Source organism: Antrostomus carolinensis, unplaced genomic scaffold (genome assembly GCF_000700745.2).
Source record: "Antrostomus carolinensis isolate BGI_N321 unplaced genomic scaffold, ASM70074v2 scaffold8662, whole genome shotgun sequence".
NCBI classification, from domain to species: domain Eukaryota; kingdom Metazoa; phylum Chordata; class Aves; order Caprimulgiformes; family Caprimulgidae; genus Antrostomus; species Antrostomus carolinensis.
Window position 1 is genome coordinate 14,996 of NW_010301538.1, and position 27,003 is coordinate 41,998.

Genomic DNA, 27,003 nt, shown 5'->3' on the forward strand with positions numbered 1-27,003 from the left:
GTTGGTAAGATGGTTAAAATAAATGTAAAGGAAAAGACTACTGTAAGCCAATCTTACTCTCACTGTTCTGCAATGTAAATGAGTGCAGTTCAAATTATTTCTCTACTGAGGGAAGCAACAGGCAGCATATAAATGAAAACAACCTTCATTAGACACATTGTCATGAGTATATTAATCATGTCAAGAAGCATTGCTGAAGTTTCCTTCAGTGCAATTTAACATACCTTACTTTATTAGGATGCACTTAATTTCACTATGTTTTCTCCTCATTATCATTTATGATGACCAATTAAAGTGTTTGTGTCTGTCTCTAAGCAAATTACTTCTGTAACTCTGGTAGCTGAAATCAGCACTCATCCAACACTTCTGTCACCTCCTTCCCTCAGTGTAATATCTTTCTTCACCCAGCCTCTATTAGCGTTTTAAAAAGAAAAAGCTTACTTGGATAGTTGGGTATAAGACCGAGTCTTTTTATAGTGTAGACAACACCAAGTGGGTTGGTTCCCCTCCCCAGTTGCCCTGTTACAGAGGCTTTGTGGTTTTTTTTCCCTTGGAGTGACAAGCATAACTCATAGAGTCAAAAACCAGAACATAACGAAGCAGCAGAGGCCTTGGGTATTATTCTCATATTAGGCTCAGCTGTGTGCAGTTCAAATTTAATTTCCTTTGGTCAGCACATGCAATAAATGCAACTACACAGCAACTTTACCTTTTCTTTTTTTCCCCTCCAAAGCCTCTGTATCAGAGTTCAGTGAAGAGCTTTTCAAATGATGACAAAACAGGATGTGCTATGCCATGTATCATGTTTCCAATAGTCATAAATAAGCCCAAACCATATTTAACGTTCTAAAAATCAAATGTGAGGGTATGATCTTTTCTCAGTCTTTCAAAACAGAATTGTGAGCAGTTAATCTGACTATATCTGTTATTTCCTAGCTTCATGTATATTAAGACAATCTTACAATATCTGGAAGCTAGCTTGAAATTCTGATTACACACAATGCTTTTTCTGCGGAAGTCGGGGCAACCAGAAATGGCTGAGCAACGCCTGGGATTACCAAGCTATGTTTATACGAACTCCTTTATCTGCGGATTACCTTGGGCTCCTGGAACTAACGGTACAAGGCTGATTCCTCAGAAGCTGCTGGAACTCAACTGCAGAATGATGGAATTCAGCTGATCTTCTAAGGAACCATGTGGGTTCTTATTTACATAATATTACTTTGACATTACAGTAATGACTTCCAGAAAAATGCTGATAATTGCAAGGATGAAGAAATAAGTCTGAAGACAGTGCTGCCTTTTAGAACAATTATAATTTCATTAAAATAGGAACATAACTTAAAGATAGATTTTATTCTCTTTGATGATTTACTCATGCAAACTGCACATAAAAGAAAACAGTACAGTTTGTGAAACATGTCAAATGTAAAGACCCAAAATGCCAAGTACAGAAGTAGTGTGACATACGTCTCAAAACGGAATCCATGGTAGTACGACTAATAACTTTTCACTATTTGCTGAATGCAGATTTTAATGGTTCTTTTTCCAGCCCCACTGTTAAATTCATGAACTGTTTACATATCTCCTATACACTTATGTAGACTTACTTTACAAGCGCAACAGTTTTGTTATAAAAAAACTACACTTACATAAATATGATTTAAAAGCCTTTGTGTTTAGGAGAGCAAATTATATGATAGTCAATGAGGCCTTATCTAGTCCACCAAAACTACAATGAAAAGCGACTGTAGAGCTTTCTTGCAGAATTCACATTTTGTGCCTTTGAAATTAATTTCTTTCTCACAAGAGGTCCATTGTATTTCACCATCCTGGAAATGTTCAACAACTGTTACAGCTTTTTTGTCTTGAAATTGGGAAAGTAAGACTTTTAAACACATGAGGTTATCAACTCAACTTTCTTAGTTTTAAAATACAAAATATTTAGAATCCCTATTTTTTCATGCTTAAAGCCCTGCAATGATACATATATGACTTAGATACTTCTTTGTCCAGTTTTCATTATAGTATGGTTGTATATATATTGTAGAAATCATGATTTTCCTGTGGATCAATTACATTTTTAGATTTAAAACTGAATCAAATAGAAACTTGATGGCACTGACACTTAAAAACACATAGTATAGCGTGGAGAAGGAAGAGCAAATGAACTACACAACCCATTATAAATGCATTAAATCTTTGTTATATACATAATGGAATCCTGCTTTACTGCCAGTTGCTACTATGTATCTGGTTTTGCTATTATACAAAGTTTTCCGACCTGAAAGCACACATCTACTTTTTTTAAACAACTTAATCTATTGTAAAATATTGTACTGTATTTTGAACATGAGTACAGAATCAAAATAGATAATGGCACATTTAAAAAACTCAGTATCCTACAGATGATTGGATAATGAGAAAAAGTGTACCTACAATCATCTCATCAGAAACAAACTACATCATGGAATGTTAGTTATCCAAGTTCGCACAGTAAATAACATTTTAAAACTGCAATCACCTATCAGCCAGCATCACATTGAAGGCATCTTTAAACATTCAAGCAAAAGACTGCTGGCATTAACTACTGAACCATTCTCACGCGCACACCACACACACCACGTTATAATTACATTGTTTCCAAGATACGGTAGATACTGATTTTTTTTTTTTTTTCCACAAGAAAGGTATCAAAATTTTTGCTACTAAAAGATGACAGTGCTTACACAAGAATTAAGTACAAGTTAGCTTGCAAATACAAGACAATGACAAAAAAAAGTCTTGAGTTGTCTGAAGAAGGAATTTTAGGCTTTTCTGGCATCCAAAACAATGAGTAAACTCCTTAGTCTGCGACTCAGAAATCCACAAAATATCAACCTACTTTGGAATACCAAGTATTCAGTATTTGATAACCCTGTATTTTACAATATGCTTACTGGTTTCAGCCTAGCAACAAAGGGTAGTTATAGATATCTATTCTGACTGGAGAAATAAAGCTCTCCTCCCCCTCCTAGAACAAAAGTGTGGGAGGGGAAAAATAACCAAAACAAACCACCTGACATCAATTTAAAATAATAATAAAAAAATCCAATCTATTTAGTAATGATCCTCATCTAGGATAGGTATGTGCATAAGAGTACTGTATCTCATATACTGTACTGGCCCTATTAAACAATATTAAAAACCCCAACAGTTAAAAAGCCAACCAAAATGCTATACATAAACCAACCCAAATGTTTTTCTCCCAATGTTCTTTCTCTCATAATGTGCAAAACAACAAAAAGGCAAAAAGACTAAAAGCAAATTTACCATTACTGTCTTTCTCTTGCCTAGTGCTTTATGACCTTGCTAACGTTACAAAGTCAATAGGGACTATGCAGAACTTTGGTATAAAAATGTCACATAATAGTACTATCACAGTCTTGGGGATGACCTTTAGTAATTCACCCCAATGTTTGCTGAAATAAAACCAAATTAAAAATGAAATAAACCACATTGTACTGTACACACACTTTACACATTAAGCACAAAAAATAACTAGTAAAACTAATACTTAAAAAAAAAAAAGTCTTTTGCAAAGAGACTAGAACTGGTGCTCTGTCTCATCTTCACCTGCCAATCGTTAAAGCCAAATTTAAGTTGGATTTTTAAAAATGAATAACTTTTAGCTACAATTTCTCCTAGATGGAGACTGGTCTTTTGTTGATTTCCCTTTAAAGTCACAAATGTATATCTAAGAAACAGACGTAATGCAAGTTTTTAATCAACTTCCTGAAGGCTGTGACTGGGAAGGAGGAGCCATGACGATCTGGGGAAGCACCGGCTCTGTGCTCTGGTCCGCCATCTGGGTGAGAACGGAGGTGGCCACCGCTTCTGCCTTGGAGGTTGAGCTGACGCCGTTGGATGTGCTGACAGAACTGTGCTGAATAGCCTCTGTGTGTGGACTGCTTGGCACTGAAATGTCTTCCGAACTGTCATCTTTATCTGCAGCTGAAGAAGAAAAATTAATTTATTTTTTTTCCCTGGAATGCATATTACCACATCCCAGGTAACAGCAGCCATCCCCTACATAACTGAAATTCACGCTGTAACGCAGCACAAATTGCAAAACAACTTTACTTTCATTTTTTAAAGGAAATCTGACTTCGTAAGCGAAAAATATGGGCTGCAGTACGGAATATTCAGGAATCAAGAACTTCTTCACATCTTCAAAATCATAATTAAAACTGTCCGATTTCCTGCCTAGTACATCAGCTGGTGGGTACTATGCCTAATGCTAATGATGAATGCACATGTCAATAGGCAATATTTATAGATTAATAATGCTATCAGATCTCCTAGTGCTGTATGAATTGGCTTTAGATTTGTAACATACAAGAGTAATTCTATGTTCAGTAATTAATACTTGTGATCATGAATATGATACCTGAAAAAATATTATTTACACCACCATATTAATTGGACAATACTTCCACAAATTTTCAACCCAAATTCTTTTAATAAAGTGAATTTCAGTAACTTCTTTAGTGTACAAATGCCTCTCAATAAGACTTAAAATTGTTAAAACTTATTTTACCAATATTTTCAATAATACTTAAGGTGCTCTCCACAAAACTGAAGTGAATTAGCCACACAGTTGCATCATTTTTTCTCATGACAGAGGATAAACAGATTAAAAAAATAATTCTCAGTGTGCAAAACTAGAATTTACAAAATGAGCATGATTTAAGATGCCTTTCCTGCACAGACATACTAGTCATGCTAAAATCATCCTTTTTTTCCAGAGTTGCAAAAGTTAGCCAAGGCATTATCCAAACATCGTCAAGCAAAAAGCAGTGTTAAATACTTAAAAAAAAAAAAGAAAAAAAAAAATCTACTGTGTTTCACTCAAAATTAAAAGTATGAACACCAAAGTTAATTATAACTTTTTTGTACCACTTTGTGCTACTTAAGTGTTTTCAAGTATTTCTCACAGAAGTTTTATATACTGAGTTAAACCCAGTATGCAAATGGAGTTCTGGAACTACTGACTATTGTATAATGTAACAATATACAAAGATACACACAAACATAGCCAGAAGGAGCATGAACTATTGCTTGTGACACAGCAATTGATCAAAACCTGATTTTTCTCTAGACTTGCTTTTGCAGTCTTTCAGATTTGCTCGAGATTGGCCCACAAATTCAAGTTGCCCAGGGGAAGAGACACTAAAAGACAACAGCACTGTGATATCGTAGCCCGATCTCCATAGAAGACCAGGCTAATAGCACCAACTAAAAGGAACACTGAGCATGAACAAACAATGATGAAATGAAGTTTATGATGTACTGAGGTTTATATGACACACTAGCTATGGGTAAGAAAATTCACTAAATTAGCAAGTCAAATCCCCAACATAAATATCTCTGAAGCAACCCCATGCATACTAGGAACACACTCCTCTTTAAAGCCTGAAAACAAGAGTTCTATTATCAATTGCTTCTAGTAAAGAATGATACGGTAAAAAATGATGGGTAAGCAAGCAAAACTGCTGTATTTCTTTCTAAGAAATACTGCCTACACGAACAAGGTAAAAATTCCTCTTATACCTCTACCACAAGAGTACGAACATAATAATTTAAAAGTATCATAATGTTCTTATCCATGAGGCCAACTATTCTACAGATACCACATTATTTCAAAAACAGATCTTTCAGGTATTAAAGGAGACGGAGACAGGAGATACTGAACAAGGTCTGCTGACAGTTACCACATATCCTAAGGTTACGTGGTTAACTGTATACAGCAAGAGGAAGACAATTAAAATACTTCTGAAAGACATTTGTGATCCTTAGAATTTTCCCATTCAAGAACAGAAAGAATATGAATGAGTGCCAATTCAGTTAACACTATTCAACAGGAGTTCATCTTTGCTACACCTCTATCAAGACCTACAAGTCCTCACAGAAAAACAGGTAAGAAGGAACACATGGAAACTTTATTAAAAACAGAAACTCTAGTGCCACTTCCTGAAAAATACTGAATTACTAATTATGAGAGTAGCATATTCTTCCCTGCAGACAGAATGAAATGGCAGCAAGTGGGACAACACGTATTGAATACAGTCTCCCTGCTGTAACACCTGCTCCTCCTCTTCAGAGCTGTTGTTACTCTCCTATGAATCTGTCCTCCTACTGTGCTTCTTTTGCTGATCCCTGATTTCCCTGTTGGCCAAACCTCCTTATCACCAAGAAAAAGGGTTAGTTTTAAATGCTACAAGCCAGAGACAGACAGGAAGTAACACAGATCGTTATCTTTCAGCCAGAGAAGGAAGGTGTTCCGCTGTTCCGAATCCCTTAACACATGTGCTGTTAACTCAAAATAAACATCTGTAATATCGCAGTGGTAAAGAACATGAGAAAACTTCTGATTTTCTGATTTTGATGGGCTCAGGAAGACCATATATGCAATGGAAGAAACAGTTACAAGAATACTTATGATCACCAATGTGCAATAGATGTTTCGTATCATTGAGCAGATGGACAAACATACTGTGTTGAAGAGACAAAAGCAGGATTCAGGTATTTTGAGAGGCCAGGGGCTAGAGGGAGGGGGAAGCTTAGGGCAGGCAGGTGATTATATAAGATACAGACCTATTGCTAGTTTATGGCAATAAATTTGACTGGAAGCATAAATCCTGGCAATAATTACAAAGTAGTATTTAGAAATGAGGTGCCACCCTAAAGAATAGCTATTTAGATTTCCTTCAAAATCCTTCCTTATGTAGCCCTAACTTTACAGGAATCGCAGCCAAACACTGAATACAGAACTCCATTTGAAGAATTAAAACCAAACAAGAAAAACTACTCCGTGAATATAGAAGATACTTAAAGTCACCTCATTACAAAGGTGACTTGTTTCCTTAATTCTGAAGACTGGAAATAAAGAACAAAAGCTTTTAGAAAAACACAGAAAAATAATATTTAAATTCCAAATGATTTTTTTTTTCTTTTTTCTTAGTTGACCAGAGAATTGCCAGGCACAGTACTGTGATTTCAAGAGTGCAACTGATGCATACCAGAATCATAATGTAGCTAATAATGTAGAAAAAAGCCTAGAAATTTTAACTTTTTAATTGCTCCCTCAGCTTTGCCTCAAACCAAGGAACATGCACAGTCCAAATTAGTTCATTACATCATAAGAACTTTCCTGAAGGCTACATAGTTCCTAGACAGTCTGTGTCATAGGGAGGAGTGAGCCATTTTGGTAGTGGAACACAACGTGGGCTAGACTGAGCTATAGAAAAGATTTAAAATATATAAAAGCAGAGGGGAGACTTTTGAGGATGTACTAAAAAAATTTATCCTTTTAGAGTAGTCAAACATTGCTATTATTTGCTTCTTAGCATTGCTTACTAATAGCTTTCAGTAAGGTAAGCAAACAAAGAAGGAAAAACTCCGCCAAAACCAATATGTGAGTGAGCATACAAGCATGGACACGTGATACAGAAATCCTTTCGGTTCCCTGATAATCACTAGGAAAAAAAATTAAAGAAATTTAATACCACCTACAGCCTCTGTTTACCTTCCTTTATCTTCAGTTTTGTACAGATGTTCTTAAATATTATGATGTCCTTTTGAAAAATACGAAAAATACCTAAACCAACATTTTCAATTTTATTTTTTTTTTACAATTCTAATTTACACAACACATTTTCTTCTCACAAGTTTTCACCTTTTTCCTGCTCCAAGTCCAGAAAAAGCCTGAGAAAATATAGAAGTATTGCATAAGACTTTTAGAAATAATCTAATATAGAAGAGCTAAAATGAAAAATTAATGAACAGCATTTAGATTTCTCCTACACATGGCACTTCCCCCCTCCCCCTTCATGTTTAAAGATGCATTCAGAACCAATAGCATCCTTCTTTGGGAAACAAAAAAGTTTAAACTGTCTGAAAACTCAAACACTGCAACATAAATTCATCCATACTGCCTCAAAAGCGCAATAACCATTTTTCTGCTTTCTCTATCTGGATGACACCCTCTTTTGAAGCAGGCACAATACTTCTTAAATAAGGAAAATATGATCCCAAGAAAAATCTAGAAGAAATGGGTATCTGCACTGCTGTGCTTATCACTTGGCATGAGACAAAAATGTGCCTGGGAAATCCAAGAGATCTTAAAGATAGGTAAAAGTAAGTTCAAAAATACCCTGAAAAGCAATAGATTATTTGTGCCTACTTAAGTGCATCATACATGAAACTTCACTAAGTTGTGGACTTAGCTGTTAAGGCGGAATCTGCATGGTATAAACTAGCACTGTGTCAGCAGTGCACCATAGTCAGCACTGCAGGACCTCTGTGATCTGGTGTCTTCAATTTCTTCCACAGAGACAGACTGTTAAACCACTCAATATGTTTTTGAAGAAATTCAACTCAGATTACTTGATGACCATAATAAGTTTATTTAAAAATACTTTCTATGAACACCGTTTTCATGAACGTATTAACTGAAGCCATTTTTAACTCTCATAAATTGGACTGTGGGTATGTCACCTAGCCAACATGCTTTCCTAACAATATGCACACAGAGATAAGGTGACAAAATCCTTTCAGAGGGATGGCATTACAACTATCATTCAAGTTGAACTTTGACTTTCAAAAGACTTTACAAGAAACTAGGTGAGCTAAGCTTCCAATCTCCTTGCTTACTATTGTTTTATTTTTTCTAAAATGTAGGCTTTTTCCACTGACTAGTATTTTAGTTCTTCATTTTGCATTTTTTAGTAAATTAGGAACATTATAGTCCTTTCCTCAGCGTAGAAAATAAGCATTAATAACAGGCCATTTGTTAATTCTTCAATGAAGAAATCCTTAGTATGTAATTAGTTTACCAGTTTAACACTTATGTATAATATTTTTCATGCCAATTCAGCAACATGCATCCTCAAAACACCAAAATTCAAGAAACCTACTTTTTTTTTTTTTTTAAACCTTGCATGCATAACGTTATCCCCTAGTAGCTTCCGTACGAAATTATGTTGTTCTGTCAGATGGGAGCCATAATGGCCTCATCCCTGCAGCAATCATTGTTAATATAAATCCCAAGCATATTTCTGTGCTGTTCCAATTTACTCCAAGATGCTATTTTCCATCTTGTCAAAATGACTGGAGATCAAAGGACCAAGATTTATAAGCTCAAAACTGACAAAATCAGTATTCTAAATATATACGGCAATAGAGAGTTGCTAAATCTCCTGAATCTTTTAAATTAAAAAATATTGCCCGTTCAGATGAAATTGCTTACAATGACTACAAGTAAAGATGGTGGCCATTAAGTTTTATCGCAAGCACCTGAGGATCTGTTTGCATGCAATACAAAATGTTCTTTTATACTCCTGAATTACTGACACTGGCAAATTAAAATGAAGTGGCTACATATGGCAGAAACAATCTTCACATTTACAAATATCCTGAAATATCACTAAATCATAAAAACGAAAGCTGTGGGTTATATATTATGAATGTTGCCTAATGCATTCCCAGCTCGGTTATTTGTAACAAATTTGTGTACAATGGACAAAATTGGCCATTTATTCTACAGCAGCAGCAGCTGGTTCTGGCACTGTGTATTGTATCCAAAAATGAAGATACAAGTCAGGAAAGCATAATTAACCTTTAAAATGCTGGAAGGATGAAAATCAAATGAAGTACCTTTAAGTAAAAACATGTACTAGAAAAAAAATGCTACTGAAACTCTCAGCATTCCCTTCACTATTAAAACTGCTTTTTAAAATACCCTATTTATAGAAAAGTAGTCACCTAATGTGGAAATCAAAACAATCTAGAAGGCATTGTACAGTAGGAGCCATGAACCTGCATCTGATTATTTTAACAGCTTGACTGATCCTGGATGTTATGGTAAATGAGGACAGCTGTTATATTACCTCTACTGAAATCTCATTATGATGAAGAAAAAAAATCCACAAGGACCTTTCACTGTACTAGGCTAAGATAAAGTATAAAAAATGGTTTATCATGTGCTCTTAATATTTTAATTATATTTTCCAAAGCAGGTGTAGTAACTGATAGTCCTTAAATGCTAATTATCATATGTATTTATTAAACCAATACAAACCCTTCAATATGATATACAACACCTCAATTGAATGCACTTTAAATACATTTCCAAATAGCACATATTAATTCCCATCATCCAATAACCTTCAAGATTTTTTTTTTTAAATCTTTAATGTAATATTAGAACTGCACTTCTCAATTTTAATGTTCATTCAGTTCACTCTGCCAGTATTTCACTGATGCAGCCTAAGGCTATAGGTAATGGAACATTACTCACTATGATAGCCAGATTTCTTCTGCATGGCGGTTACAGGGCAATCTTTATGAGCCAGAAGAAGCTGTTTCAGCTGTGCCACTTCATTTCTCAGCAGGGTGACTTCATTCTGAAGGAGAAGAAAGTTGTGTACTTTACCAGGCTCAAACTACACACATTTTGAAGGTAAGCATTAAGTTTCATAGAATTTTCAGTTGTTTCTTTAGGGGTAGATAAAATACACAAAGTTTCCATTTGGCATATATTGCAAAAATGTATGCATTTATTTTCTCTCAGAATACTTAAATATTAGCTGAAACTCACCTAACTTTATTTTCTCATTTTCTTAAACTAGGAAATGCTTTTTTGGAAAATATATCATGTGTTTTTCAGTTCGCAGATGCCGAATCCGCGCAGTAGTCTCATTCACATGATCCAGCTACTGTTAAGACTCTTCTGTGAGGTTTTGTAATGAATTCTAATCAGAGCAAACCTGCATTTAACTACCCGCGCTTCAACAGATGCCACAGCCAACAATAAAGGTAAAAAAACCCAAAACCCAAAAACCTAATCAGCCAATGCAGAATGATTTTTGATGACTATATTTGTACTTGGACTTTGAAAAAGAAAATCTCATGTAATGGAAAATAATTTAGCAAATGTCTTTTGATTTCTGTATTAATTTTCTCTTTGGCAGCCATAAACATGAAGGAGTAATTGATAATAATGACAAAATCCTGAAATGTCAGCTTATGTCACTAAAGTGGAGTGTGATCTAGGAGACAGCACTTGCAGAATCTAGTGACTGGGTTCATTTGCAGGCTGTGCCTTTCCGCTATTGGGTGAGCTTGGGCAAGGTCATTTTACTTCTTTGTGCTTCAATTTCCCCATCTGTAAAATGGAGGACAGCGACACTTACCTTCCCTGTAAAGCAGTTTGACATCTACAGATGAGAAGTGCTACGTAAGTGCAACCCAAATTAAGAAAGGTATGGCATTTTGATATACCCATTATCACTTAAGAGAGTAGAAAAATATTTATGTAACTACAGAATGAAGTTACCTGTAATGCTTTGTTATACCCATATCTTGCCATAACATATGCTTTTCATGGGTTACTTTCTTTTAAATATAAATCCTTTCCATTGATACTTGAAGTTACTTAAACTCTAAGAACCTTGGCACATTTAGCATTATACACCATACAGATGACATAATTATTTGGTAAATGCATATGTTTATGCATTTGGGAGCAAGTTAGAGTAAAAACAAACACAGGAAAATTGTATTGCAACTAAAATTAGTGGAAAAAAACCCAAAACAACCAAATAAAAACTAAAACCATGAGAAAGTCAGTTGAGTTACTTGAAAGCTAGAAATAAGGCAATGCAGTCAGAGAAGGGATTAATTCTAACTAGAAGGATTCCAAAATAAGGAAAACAATTTTTAAGAATAGAATTTATTAGGTTTAATTCCACTAAGTAACATAGTTTATAAATATTGTAACTGAAATACTAGATTTTTAAAAGAAAAGCCCCTCTGTGCCCTTTTTCTCTATTTAAGAGACAAAAAAATTTCAAATCCTCTTAAACTATTAAGGACTACTTTCCTATTCAGTCATTTTATTATGCCAAATATCCCTTTTAGAAACTTTTTATTTAAAACAAAAACAAGAGCTGAAACAAAGCCAAAATCTGACTTAATGGATTGTCCTGGTTTTCCATTAGAAACTATCACATGGATGTTCTAATGAAAGAAAAATGTGATTGCAACAAAAAAGATTGTAATTAAAAAAAGCAAAACCAACAAAACCCCCCCAAAATTCTCTACCAGCTGGTATTACATGTCCTGAAATCTTGGGCTGTTAAGAAATCACACTATTTCTGCCTCCAGCTCTCAGTCTCCTCCTAGTTCACCATGTTATTTACTGGGGAGCCACAAATCTGGGTGCCAAGCAGAGAGCTGCACAGAATTTACATAGCTGGAGGGCGGGGGGGTGTTGGAGGAGTGGGGGTGTTGGGGGGGAGTAGGTAGGGGAAGTGCTGATGTAGTTTTCGGACACTTCATAGTTTATAGAACGCAGCAATGTCCAATAATATGAAACATACTTGTGTTAGTTTAAAGGAACACTGGCAAAATACGTGATCAATTTGGGAAGAGGTTTTCAGAAGTTTTCTACCTTAATCTCCCACATTTTAAGGAAGAATTTTATACCCAAACAGCACATGTAAGTATGAAGTTGCTGTTTATCTGTGTAAATAAAACTAAGGCTTATGAAAAATTTCTGAAAAGGCAGTTTCTAGATTATTGTCAGTTGTATTATAAATACTAAAAAAATTTTTAACAGAAATAGAAAAAAGCAAATATGGTATTTTACATTAAAGCAGATTTGGGAAAAAAAAAATGAACAGCATTCCCATATAAAAAAAAAGTTGAGGTACTCACATTGAATACATAGCTAGCATTGTTATTAACATGAACATTGTTTGCCAACAGTGCTATATGCAATGCACAAATCGTTCCTGAATAGTAGAAAGTAGAATAGAGTATGTCTGCTAGACACATGGAACATGGAACGTCATGGAAAGGCAATCCATAGAATGCTGTAGTTCCTTATCATGTATGTGACAAAAGCAAGTCTTTCCACCTCATTCAAAACATGTTAACGTGGTGGCCATTTAGCATGTGGTTAACATGTTGAAAACATGCTAACAAGAAACACATGGAATAATCACTCCAACAGTTGGCATGAAGAAAGATTATTCTGAGTTTTTGCACTGGAAAAGTCCTCCTCATTAATGAGACATCAAGTCAAGGACAGGCATCAACATTTCTTTAAATAAGCATGAAATATACCTCACATGTTGCCTAGAAGGATTTTTATGTTCCCACATTTCAAAATGTGCTAACATTAGAAAGCAGATTTCTGGAGGAAAGCATTATCTATTTTTACCTGCACTCCATTTTTCAAAAGATACTTTCCATTCTGCATTCTTACGAAGGTAGACCATGCAGTGTACAATATGTTCTTCTGTATCTGCCTATGTCTCCCTGGATCCAAAATGCGTTTGTAATAGTGGGACCAGATTAACCCTTACTTAGCAAAGTGTGGGACAATATTTGAGAGGCATATTTACCAAAACTACCATCAGAGTAGTTGATCTGTTTCTTTTTGAACAACTTCAACAAGATACCTCTATGTGGGACAGGACCTTTACATACAGGCATTTCTTTCGTAATTTAGCTTTCCTAAAGCAGCTTCTGCAGCATTAGTACAAACCACCTCTTGATTACTGATCCTTTAAGACCAACCATGACCTCATAAGGAAGACAGGCGTTTCTTCTACTCATACTTTGCCCTCTAAGATTATTAAAGCAACAGGACCAAACACAGACCATATAATGAACTTTGGCATCTGATCCTGCAGGACGATTGAGCAGCCACTGGGGACATGCTGTCAATACTTCCTTAACACCTTATATAGTGTACCATATCCTGCAGTATTGTGCAAGGCACAGAGGCAACAAAATGTGATACGCAAAATTTGAGATCAATAAACAAGTCAACATATTAGTAGAAAACACAGTCCACAAAAATGAAACTTAAAGTAAATAAACTTTAAAAGGCTGGAAGCATGAAAAAAAACTTACATAGCAGAGCCTATAATAAAGATAGCCAACCTAACCTAAATATCATCAATGACCTGGATGAAGGGACAGAATGTACCCTCAGCAAGTTTGCTGATGAAACAAAACTGGGAGAAGGTTGTGTGGCCATTCAGTGAGATCTGGACAGGCTGGAAAGCTGGGCAGAGAAGAACCTAATTAAGTTCAACAAAGGCAAGTGTAAAGTCCTGCATCTACAGAGAAATAACCCCATGCATCAGTACAGGTTAGGGGTTGACCTGATGGAAAGCAGCTCTGTGGAGAAGGACCTGGGAGTCCTGGTGGACACCAAGTTAACCATGAGCCAGCAATGTGCCCTCGTGGCCAAGAAAGCAAATGGCATCCTGGGGTGCATTAAGAACCAGGTGTGACAGCAGGCTGAGGAAGGTGATCCTCCCTCTGTACTCTGCCTTAGGGAGGCCACACCTGGAGTACTGTGTCCAGTTCTGGGCTCCCCAGTTCAAGAAAGACAAGGAACTACTGGAGAGAGTCCAGAGGAGGGCTACAAAGATGATGAGGGGACCAGAGCATCTCTCTTATGAGGAAAGGCTGAGAGAGCTGGGTCTGTTTAGCCTGGAGAAGAGAAGACTGAGAGGGGATCTTATCAATGCTTATAAATATCTAAAGGGTGGGTGTCAAGAGGATGGGGCCAGACTCTTTTCAGTGGTGCCCAGTGACAGGACAAGGGGCAACAGGTACAAGCCAGAACACAGGAGGTTCCATCTGAACATGAGGAAAAAATACTTTGAGGGTGACAGAGCACTGGAACAGGCTGCCCAGAGAGGTTGTGGAGTCTCCTTCTCTGGAGATACTCAAAACCCGCCTGGATGTGATCCTGTGCAACCTGCTCTAGGTGAACCTGCTTTGGCAGGGGGGTTGGACTAGATGATCTCCAGAGGTCCCTTCTAACCTCTGTCTTTCTGTGAAATATGTTACTGGTGTGATGTAATTGACAGAAATTTTCCCTTAATCAAAAATTTGAAAAATACCGCCTAAAAAAGAAATTAAATTCAAACACTTAAAATAAGAAAGCAGGCAGAAGTTAATCTACAGACAGCTGAAAATTATGGAACAAAATACAGATCAACTAAGTAAACCTCTTCAAAATGTGTTAGAGAGCTTCCAGTCTTAAAAACCTTGACATTGACATTAGAAGGTTTGACACAGACATTACAAGAAAGCTACTAACTGCATTGAAAGAAGTCAGAATTGTTATGCAAAGCAATGCAATGTGGTCATTTTGGTATTAACCTACTTTTGGAAATGTGACATCTCAGTAAATTCAGCTGAGCAGGTCATTTAGATACTAAAAAAAATAATGAACTACTAAACCCTAACATTCAGTCTATAAAACCGTATGAAGGCAAAACTCCAAACTTATTAAATTTACTATTAACTATAAAGTAAGTAATCATGGGTTGTTACTGCCCACTACACTGATCAGCTGTGTTAGCCTGTCAAGTGAAGAATTACTATGAAAATATAGGATTGATTAATGTTTTCACATAAAGTACAGTTTAATTATTTATCTGACATTGCATTTTCTTTATAAGTCATTCTGTTATTCACAGTTAACAGTTTTGCTTTTGGCAGACAGTAAGAAGATTCTTTTTCTTGAACTCACTATTACTGAGTTAACTCTTGGAAATCCGGAAATCTTTTGGTTATAATACTTACATTGATTTCAGTCATAAAAATTGGTATGTGTAAGTTAAAGGCAGTTCACATAATACCAAAAATTATTTTCACTAAGAAAATTGAAATAGACAATCCTTTTTGTTATTTGCTTTTCTTCCTATAGATCTACCTTCACTTGTTTCTTAGATTATTTAAGATATGATGCTACATACCATTTTGTAGTTAATGGATTTACAGTGAGGACTGTGACTGCATTAAAGGAGTCACTGCATCTACAGATTGTGAACAGGCATGAGAAGACAATATATTTGCAGGGAATTTAACTAATGTTGGTGCATAGTATTATGATTCTTGGAACACAGGAAATTATTTCACATTGTGAACTTAGGTATTAATTTCTTACATTTTACAGTCTAGGATGCTGAATATTTTTAAAGATATGAAGCTGAAGATGACTGATACACTGCAAGTTCAATCACATGATAAAAAGTAATCACTATATTCCCTACTTTCCTATTGGTCAAGCTGAGACATTTTCATATCAAACAGCATGAAAGAAGAGTTTTATTAGGAAGGAAAAGATCTGTGAATCTGACTCAGTGAAGCTCTGATGAAAGAACAAGTGAAAGTTTAAAATATCAAAATACTTTCCATTGCACTTTCTAAATGAATGCTTCATTTAGGAAATTACATATTTTTAACTTTCTGTAATTCTCAAAATAAAGTTTTAGAGCTTTTATTTTGAAGCAATACTTTGCGCCAATTCTGATGTGCTGCTGGAAAACATTAAGAAAGTACGTTTTAACATTTAATAGCAGTTTAAACAAAAGGGTCATGGATTGTTCTACAGGGGTAAAAGTGTGGCCACATGACAACTTTCCAATGACCGCTGACCTCAGAGGTGGAAAAGTGACTGACAACAGACACTAGACTGCCCTCTTACAGTACACTTCCTTCACTATAGGATCTACGCACACTGGGAGGACAGCATGGTGAAATTTGCGCTGCCACTGCCTGTGCTGTACCTGTTCTGTGGACAAAAGAGGCCTTCAGTTTCCAGTGATGTCAATCTGGCACCTTTCACGAGCACTACATGCACTTTAAAGGAAAAAAAGTGAAATTAAAAAGAACCAAGGGAAATCAAACCAAATCTTATTTAAATAACTCAGGCTGTGATACAAATTATTAAAAGCAAGATGATTTTAAGGTAAGGTTATTACTTTGCTAATAAACCTTTACTCCAACACATCTTGTCATCCTTGTTTAGTATCACAGTCTGAAAGTTATTTAAAATGGAACAAAGGACAAAAGGGTATGATCCTAAAGTTTGCACATCTTGAAATCTGAGTATTCTCTTATATTCTTATTTTACTGGTATGCGCAATTAATGCTGAATTTTCAATTCTGACCTGAGCCACCAGTTACAAACCCATTTATATTTCAGATTTCATGCAAAGTTCAAGTTCCATTGATCCAGGATCACTGTCTAAGAATGGAAAAACTTACACATTTTTACTTGAAATAAAAAGTATACCTGTAACTGGCCATTTAGCGAGCTCAGGTCCTCGGCTTTTTTCTCCAATGACTGCACCCAGACTTTCCGTTTCTGTCGGCATCTGGAAGCAGCAGCCCGGTTTCGCTCCAGGAACTTTCTTCTTTTCTCATCAGGGTCTTCATTGGCAGCCCTTCTTCGCCGACCACCTGTGTTTGGTGTTTGTGGTGTAGGCTGAGCTGGTGATGCCTGAAACAGTAAAAGCATTAAATAAGTTATCAGTATAATACTATTCATGACTTAACCTACAGCACTAGTATAAACATACATCACATCTTGAGAAGAACATTCACAACATTTCTAAATACATTCAGCTTATACACGTTTATTTTGTGGAAAGCTATGTCATTTAACTCCACAGCTATGTTTTAAAAGCTTTTACCATATTTACAGTCCTTACCAAATGGACAGCACACCATTCCTAAGATCACAGCTCCCCTTTCAGTACCTGGATGACACAGTACACTTAATCACACAGCTGAGACTTTCTGTGGCAACCCAGAAAAGATCCTTCAAGCAAATTAACATAAGCATGATACCTGATGCAGTTAAACACTCTTCAGAAAATTCTTTTATGATATAAAATATTAAACAGATGCAATATAAATACAAAAGTGCTTAGTTTTTTCAAATATATATTAACCAGCTGTACAATTTCCAGTTACCACAGAATTTTCTGTTAATGTACTCCAGAAATCAGGAAGACTTAGTTCTAAGTTTGAGCAGAGAGATAATATCTATTTTGAAATTACAATCTTGGATAATACACTTTAGAAGCATTTAAGAACATCCATGAACTATAAACATTTTACTGCTACAGAGCTATTGACTCTAAGAGGAGTCTGTAGCACATGATAATCTCTACTTCACAAATTAAGAGTAAAGGAAAAAGATTTCCTACGCATAACAAAGAATGGGGTGGGAAGTACATGTCCACTCTGCTATCATACCGGTGTTTCAGTTGTTGAAGTTGCAGGTTGTTGTAGTGATTGTGGTCGTGGTTCCTCTGTCTGAGTCCTAACCAACCCACTTGAATGTCCCTTGGCAGTATCTCCATTTGTTACCTGAGGGTGCTGCTGGGTCAAGGCTGCTTTCAATCTCTGCAAGCAGGGGAAAAAAAAAAAAAAAAAAAAAGGAATATTCTAGTATGCTAACTTGAGGCATTCTTAACAATTTATATTAGTAATTACTTCCATTTTGGAAGCAGGAGCTTCAAATCTAAACCAGCTGTTCCTTTTTATAGGCTTTCAACAGTTACCTAGACACATACCTACTAATAGGTGACAATTTCTTGCAAGCATGACAATAGCAATGAGGCTTTACATAGGATTTCAGAAAGAGTAAGGATGGTAAGATGTTTGGAGAAGTAATCAGAAAGCCTCCTTTGTGATGAACTGTACCCTTGAAGAGATGACTGGAAGGCCATAAATAAGCAGCTACTGAGGCTGCTATTACACAAGGCACAGATCAAAAAGGAAACAACCACACGAGGGAAGACAGGTAGAAAACCAGAACCCAAGCTTCTTTCCATTTTAAAAATTCTGGTGTCCTCTATCCATTTTTAAGTAGTTTGTTATGACTCCACTTCCTTCATGGTCTTTACAAACATTCACCTCTACAATCCTTCCTATGACTAATTATTATATAAAAGCCAAGGTCTTTGCTGAAACATCTCAATAATGCACAAAACAAGAAGCTTCAGGTTCTGTGTAAAGATTACCTTTTATTTATACAGAAATATGCGAAAGATAACTGTTATAGCATTCTATTATATATTTAAAAATTGCTAAAAGGTATGAAGTTCTTCCTTTACTGTACACAGCCACTATGAAGAACTAACTTCAAAGTTCAGCTGGGTATAATACATTCAAGAGTTACTGACAACTGATAGAGTAATTTAAAACACTTTATTGACTATCTCTTGAAAATTATTTTTCTCACTTTTTGTTGGAATCTATTAAAACTGTAACAGATAATATATTCTATTTACAACAAATTCTTAAGTGACAAAAGGTCATACTAACTTTCAGTAGATACAACTGCTTGTAATTCCATATTGTTTTTAAAAATATCATTAATATTGTATAATTTATAATGAATTTTTCAGTGTGACATAAGAATTTACCTAGACAAATGATATTAAATAATGTTTTTCTATTGAGCATTGGATTTTTAAAGAATCCAATACAAGTTTAAGAAAAAATGAATGACTTAATACATGACAGTTTATGATAACTTGTATCATCATATTTTAGAATATTAAAAAAGTATTGCCAAAGTACTAATGTTCATAGAATGTCTTAAAAATGCTGGAGCTAGACTGCATTTAGCCATCTCAAAATAAGCAGAAGGCTTTGCGCCTATTTATGTAGATATTATCTATAAACTGTAATATCCAGTGTTTCTCAACAATTAAGTCACTGGAATAGCAGCTCTCTCCTACCTTGCACGATGATAGGCTTTCCTGGATTGTATTTTACAATTAAAAAACAGACTGCAGATTACCTCTGTCAGAACTGCAAAAAATCTTCAGGTCTGCAATATGGCAAGTTACATCAACTATCAAATCCATATAGTTGGCTGTAGCATCTAACCACCACCAGTAGATACCTGATTTGAATACTGCAAAGAGAATCGAGAAACCCAAACATTCCTCTGCTGGCTTGCTCTTAGGGAATACTTAGCCAGTGACTTCTGCAGTAAGTCTCTTCCACAGCAACTGCTCTACACGGTAAGTAACAGCACGTTACCCCAAATAGGGACCATTAAAATCATAGAATGCTGTGAGTTGGAATGAACCCACAAGGATCATCGAGTCCAACTCCTGTCCCCGCACAGGACAATCCGAAGATTGAGACCATGTGTCTGAGGGCACATGTTGTCCAAATGCTTTTTGAATATTGTCAGGCTTGGTGCCATGACCACCTCCCTGGGGAGCCTGTTCCAGTGCTCCACCACCCTCTGGGTGAAGAACCTTTTCCTTATGTCCAACCTAAACCCCCCCTGGCACCTCTTCCTGCCATTTCTTCTGGTCCTGTCATTGGTCGCTAGAGAGGAGGGATCAGCACCTGCCCCTCTTCTTCCCCTTGCGGGGAAGTTATATAGACCATGATGAGGTCTCCTCCAGGCTGAACAAACCAAATGACTTCAGCCTCTCCTCATATGGCTTCCCCTCTAAACCCTTCAGCAATGTACACAAAAATTTGGTGTTAACAAAGTTCTGTTCCCCACTTAATTTTTGTGCAACTTTGTAAGCTTCTGGGAATAAAGAAGGTGCTTTCAGGAAAGTACACAAGACAAATTTACAGTAATTTCCTCAGTGCTCAGCCCTAACAACCAGAATTTAGGATAGCTGCAGGCATTAGGGCAGGATGACACAAATTTTTAACATAACATGCCCATAATTCTTAACATATGTACAGTACTCTGAAAATCCTAAGTCCTTCCATGGGTGTTTTAACTCTTTCTTTACAGCTCTAAAACAAAACTGAAGAATCAACTTGTACCTTCCTAATTCGCCTTGGAAAAACAAGCTAACATAAAAATTTCAGTCCCTGTCTTCAGTTAAACAAGTGCTGAAAGGCCTAAGTGTTTTCTAAATGTCTAACTAAAATTACTAAAACCAAACTCTGTGTTCTAATTACAGCAACTGAAAGGTTGATAAAATTATTTCCACACACACTCCCTCTTTAAGTTCTAACTAATCCTGGCCATTAAACAGTAAAATTTTCTAAGCTACCAAGCTACCACCAGGGAGACACATCACTTCCAAATGACTTTTAAAAAAATATTTTTTAAATAAAGTAGCAAGTATTTAATGTTAATATGATTTTTTTTTCCTATATTCTTTCTGTAAATTATTAACATTTGATTTTTCACAATGTATTTTCATTTATTATCTGAATGACTTTAAACATACTTCTTGTATCATAACTTGCTGTTTAGTAACAATGTAACAAACATTCAGGAGTCAAAACCAGGACAGTACTGACAGGACAAATTAGTTGTACCAAATTAGCTACAATTAGTCTATTTTAACTTCTGATGAGTTTCCAAGGGTATGCTCTCTTTATTTCAAGCCATCATAATAGGTGATTTTTAAAAGTTACTGTCTTAAAAATCACTCAAACAAGACATAGCAACCTGCCATATACCTCTTCCACTGCAATGAGAAGTAAAAATTATTAGATTTCATCCAACTTAAGTGTCTGAATAGGTAAGTTCAGTGATAACAAGCTAACTTCTAATTTTCATGGCACTGGAGCATAAACATTTATCCAGTTCGCACGTGTATGGCCAGAGCATCTGATGTACTCTGCTTGTGACTGCATGAGCACATCTTGATGTAAGCATCCTCCACAAAAATACCTGCAAACAAATGATGCTATGAACACCTGGAAATGCTTGGTAGTGTTTGCTTAAAGTCGGTTATTTAAAACAAGTTTCACTAGCATACCCATTTCCTTAGTGAAAGAGAGCCCAAGTTCAGAAGACTTGGGAGATGAAGCAAAAGTAATTAGAGTTTGGTTTTTTTAATATGCAAGTGATGTGGTTTTTTAATAAGGCAAGTAACTGTTACTTTCGAGCTCCATTCTTTCTGCTTCTGCATTTCTGTGTTAAAGAAATATTTGCAAAGTTAACCCAAAAAGAAAGGAAGTTCATACTATTAAATTTGTATATTTTACATTTAATTTGAAAATAGCAGTAGAAAGTGAAGGAAACAGCACAACCTATCTACATTATAAAGCATCTTATCAGCAGGCACAATGAACGTGCAAACAGTCAAAGTAGGACTTAACCTTCCCTACTGTAATGCTAACAATTAAATATTAGAATTTTGTAAATTTATAAGTAAACTCCTTACGAAAATTACATTGTTAAATATAATGTACTATGGACACAGAAATAGAAAACAATTGGTTTTAGTTTTATATTACAGAGTTTAAAAGTTGAAATTCAAACAGTTATGATCAAAATTATCCACAAATGCAGAAATATTGTGAAAATCTGAGGAGTATCTACAGATTTTCACAAGGTGACATCCAGCTCATGTATTTAAAAAGTTTCATATTTTTTAAGGTAATGCTGGAGTAGAATTCTATATGGATGCCATGCTTCCTGAGAATAGTGATAGTTACCCAAATACGATGAGAATCTCAGTTTTAAAAACCAAGTATATTGCAAGAAATATTAGAATAAATGTACATAAGCATTATTATGTGGGGAAACCTCATTACAATCAAGGTTTGTTTGATATTACTTGGATATTAGAGGCAAACTAAAACTGCCATTTTCAAATAGCTTAATAGCTTTTGAAGTCTTTATTAGCAAGGTTTTATTGTTCATGTATATCCTTGAAAACAAATCCTCACTGCATCTGTCAAAATTTGGTAGGACTAGATCATTCCATCAAGAGCTCACAGAAACAAGATAATATTCTCCAGAAACGATTTGTGAAAAACTCAGATCCATATTTCATATCTGCCACAAAAGCTCATCAGAGTAATAACCCTCCTTCTCCTGGGTGTTATCCTACCATCTGCTGCTCTATTACTTATCTTTATTTTGCAACTAATTAACAGCATAATCTTCTAAATTCAGCAAGTTAATTATCATTATTGTGGTCTTTGCAGCATCATCAGTCCTTATGAAGTCTTGTCTCTCCACCCCCAGAGAACATATGAAAATGAAGTAGGTTGTGAGAGGGTCTGTTTCTTTAGAGTAGGCTCATTAGGTGTTTGCTGATTAGCTCGGCATGCAGAGAGACAGGTCAGAAGAATTCTGCTGAACACAAGATCCCATGCCGGGCTCCAGCAAGTTAATGTCGGTTTCTGAACATTTGCCAAGCTGCCCTCTGTCACTTCTCAGTAGAAACCTCCTGCAGAAAGCCTACTGGTGGCTCACTGTGGGCAAGGTATTTCTCAGAGTGTGACAAAAGGTTTTATATGGGTAGGAGGAGACAGAGGGAAACATTCAGTGTTAAAGCAATTCTTAAGTTCTATGGAAACTTCTGCAGTCTATGCAGAAGGGTCTGAACATTAAGTTTAAGGAAGTATTTTTGTTGTGTTTTGTTTCTAAATACAGATCTTGCATCTACTTCTAAGCCTCTCTAAAATACCACAAAACTGACTTACACATTTGATTTTACTTAAGTATGTGGAAGTTAGTTTCTTTATCATACCAACAAATATGGAGTCATGTCATAAAAACTGACAGTTTATATTAAGTGTGCCACAGAAATCTGAAACTAATTTTCACTCCTATTGAATGTCATTCTCAGTACAAGACACAAGGATATTTTCAAAAGAATAGCAGTGAAAGACAGCTTGCGTCTGAACAAAATCTCTAGTCATATTTCACTTCAGTTCTACAAGCAGTAGGAGAAAAAGGATCCAAGAATGTTCAAAACTATAGTAACAGTGTCTTTCACAAGTGTGAATGGAGCAGCTATGTTCACTACAGTAACTTCAATATTGAATAAGAAAATTAAAATGCAATCTAAATTCATAAAATTATCCCATAGCACTGAAACACATAGAGCATTGTGTATGTTTCAGTGCTGCAGCAGACACGTATGACTGTGCTTACCACACTCTTCCACTAAATTTCAGCTGTTGCAGCTGAGAGCCTCTTCCAATAATGTCACCAGTCATAAGGATTTGGCTCACTGCATAGCCAATTTTAAAATTTTTGTCTCTCATGACTTTTGCATATTTCTTTTTTTGTTTGTTTGTTTATAACTTTTTTTTTTTCCCTCACAGTCATTACTCCTTGCAGTTGGTATACACTTTTCTATCTGCTATTTCACTCAGTGAACCTGTTCTCACATGCAGCTGTCCCTCTATGGAATTCATGTGATCATTGTCAGGCAGCTTTAATGGTAACCAGAGAAAAAAGCATTTGAGTAAAGAAAGGACAGAGTTCTAGAAGTGACAACTTAGTAAGTCACTTCACATGAATAACTCAACCTGCCATACTGAAGGAGTTCGACACTTCAGGCTGAAAACTTTATCAAATGTAGAAATAAATACACAGTTCTGAATATTACGCATTAAGCTTGGACACTCTAATGTAAAAACACTTTCAAATGTCATACGAGAGCCTATTTACAAACTGAAAAAAAGTCTCCAAAAGCTGTCCATAGTGCGGAAAATAATATCCAGCAAGTATATTAGTTCCCTTACCTTTAACAGGTTTTAAGACTTCTAGGATAGCTGAAGAAAAACTTAATTCTGTTATAGGAAGGCATGCTATGACCATTACCAAAGATGTCTCCTGCCAGTTATTTTTTAAGCTTTAGCTTTTAGAAATCAAAATGTCAGTTTGCTTTACTGAAGGTCATTAATTATTCTAGATAAAGAAATATATGATGATCTATGTACAATTTGGTATATGCAACTCATAAGGAAACAACAGGTATTCATCAAAATATAAAAGTGTGTTGTTTTCACATAAAAAAAATACAGAAAGCAAGTTCCCCAAATCCATATTTAAATAATTAAACTCCATCACATTAAGAAATAATGGCACTACAACCTCTACCTTGATTTTTATTAAACTAGTTCTCAACTTCACTTAAAAAAAAAAAAAGGAAGTTTATGCAACAGTAGCCTTTTGTAAACAGGTAGGAGATGAATGATTGAGACCAGGAATTAAATCAGAGCACAAGCGCTTTTCTTATTACAAAACTCTAAAATATGTTAGTTCCTTGAAATGTCATGCAAGAAACAAACTGCAGAAATAGCCTCTGTGAAGAAAGGCACAAAGCACAAACGAAGGGGAGTACCTGGCTCCTGCCTTGGTTTGTGCCAGGTATTTAATCCAATAGGAGTTGTCCTTCTACACAGGACAGAACTACATCTGATAACAATTCAGCAATTTGGGGATACTGCATCTTAAAGTGACAAAGTTACTGCAAACAGTTCCTCAAGAATTTTACTCAGTCTCTGAAGTAAGTAGAACTGTGTCAATTAAGAATACTTTGAAATAGTATTGTCATATGTATGATAGTCAAAAATGCACAACACCAGATTAGGAAAGTATGGTCCTTTAAATAAAAGAAAGTGTCAAACAAAGATGGCCAAAAGCATGTATGACAAAATCCTTTGGAGATAAGAAAAGTCACGTTCACTTACCAAGTTTTGCATCCCATACACTACGAAACTTACTTTTATATCTGGGGAATAGCTGCAATGGTAGGAAACTATTCAAGCATGTTTTTTTACATTTACTACGTATTCTATTTCTACATTTCATACCGCAATATGAAAAATCCATCAGACTGTAAGGTCTGTCTATAATGAACAACAAAAAATTCTCCAAATATTAAATAACAAATCAAATAAAGCAACAGCCAAGAAGATTCCCAAGTTCTATAAAAATACTGACTCCTGGGCCTTGACTGTTGAGAAGGAAACATCACAGCTTCACCCTCTCATCCAGCTTCCTGTCCAAAAGACACTAAGAATACTAAGCTGATAGACTTCACTCCAACATGAAGCAGAAATGTGGCTATGGTAGGCAAAAGGATGCAGCAAGTGTTCCCAGTGTTCTGATAACTTAAACATACCAATAAATCCACAAATTGCAGTATACTGTTAATTGATGAAACATATACTGTGATAAGACATACACTGTTCACTTATTAAATTTAATTCAGTGTAATAGCTTATATTTCAACTTTAAATGTGAACTATTAAGGAAATAAAAAGCAAACAAGTAGCTGTAAAACTAAGTATTCTGTTTGCTTAACCAGGAACAAGTGAAAAATAAACCTTTGATTACCGTACCGTTGCAGAATTTAGTATGTAGCAAGCAAAATTCTTTTCAAGAGATACATGAAGAAGAAAGGATTTAGCATGACAAAGACTTAAATTTTAAAAATTAAATGGAACTTTACAGTTTATATAAACTACCACATAACTGCCAACTGACATGGCATAGTGAGTTAGTCTTACTGCTGGAAGCTTTTCTACATAAACATTAAGTTTCTCATTAAATTGTTTTTACTTTAGGAGTGGTAAGAAATTAAGTTTCTTATTTTTGTGTATAGGCACTATATAAAAGTAAATGAGCATAAGAAATATACATAATTCTGATATTCTTGAATTCTGCTCATGCTCCATATTAAGCGACAAGAGAGGAAAGAAGAAATACCACAAATACCCTTTTTACAGTCTCATTAAAAAAAAAAGATAAGCAATCACTGAAGTGCATATATTAGCTAAATTCTAACGAGAAGACTAATGAGATTGTTAAATTTTAAGTCTAATGATCTTTGTTTTTCTTTGCATCTGAGTGATTGCTTCTTCCAACATGAGATCAAAATCTCCACCCCATGTATTTCCTTCCCCCTTTAAAGCTCTGTAAGAGAAATCACTCAATAACATACTTAAAAACATAATTTCTTGCTCATCTAAATTATTTGGAACCAATTCCTCATGGATTTCACAAAGCAGAATTCAGTGTGTGACTTTCCTGACTCTTAAGGAATGTGCAGTTTCTGAGATAATAGTTCTTGTTTTCACTTTCTTACATTCTTCTCTCCTGGATTTATGATAAATTCATCTTATTGGAGCTGGTTACACTTAAATATTTCCTCAGGTATTAAAAGATTCTTTTTCCCACTCCTAGGGGAACAAGGATGCACAAAACCCAACTTTCTCCTTTTCTGTCCCGCTGTACACTATTTTAAAAGTCATTCTGTTCAAGAGAGGAGGAAAATTAAGGAAGACTTGACAGCATTAGGAAAAGTCAGTGCACTGGTGACCAGCTCTCCACAGCAGTTTCAGTGTTTGGTGACCGTGGTCTAGCGTGCCCACTATACTGGAATC

General features: G+C 35.5%; 1 protein-coding gene across 2 annotated transcripts in view; it reads right to left on the reverse strand.

The window, feature by feature from the left end:
• Positions 1 to 1,296: 1,296 nt before the first annotated feature.
• ATF2 (activating transcription factor 2) overlaps positions 1,297 to 27,003 on the reverse strand; it is a 41,339-nt gene continuing 15,632 nt past the window's right edge. For both annotated transcript variants that reach the window (XM_010163493.1, XM_010163494.1), the window contains 4 exons: positions 18,121 to 18,270; positions 17,153 to 17,359; positions 10,340 to 10,445; positions 1,297 to 3,993 (listed from right to left, as the gene is read on the reverse strand). In XM_010163493.1, the coding sequence (XP_010161795.1) occupies positions 3,767 to 3,993; positions 10,340 to 10,445; positions 17,153 to 17,359; positions 18,121 to 18,270 (690 nt within the window). In that variant the 3' untranslated portion in view covers positions 1,297 to 3,766. The remainder of the gene's footprint in view (positions 3,994 to 10,339; positions 10,446 to 17,152; positions 17,360 to 18,120; positions 18,271 to 27,003) is intronic.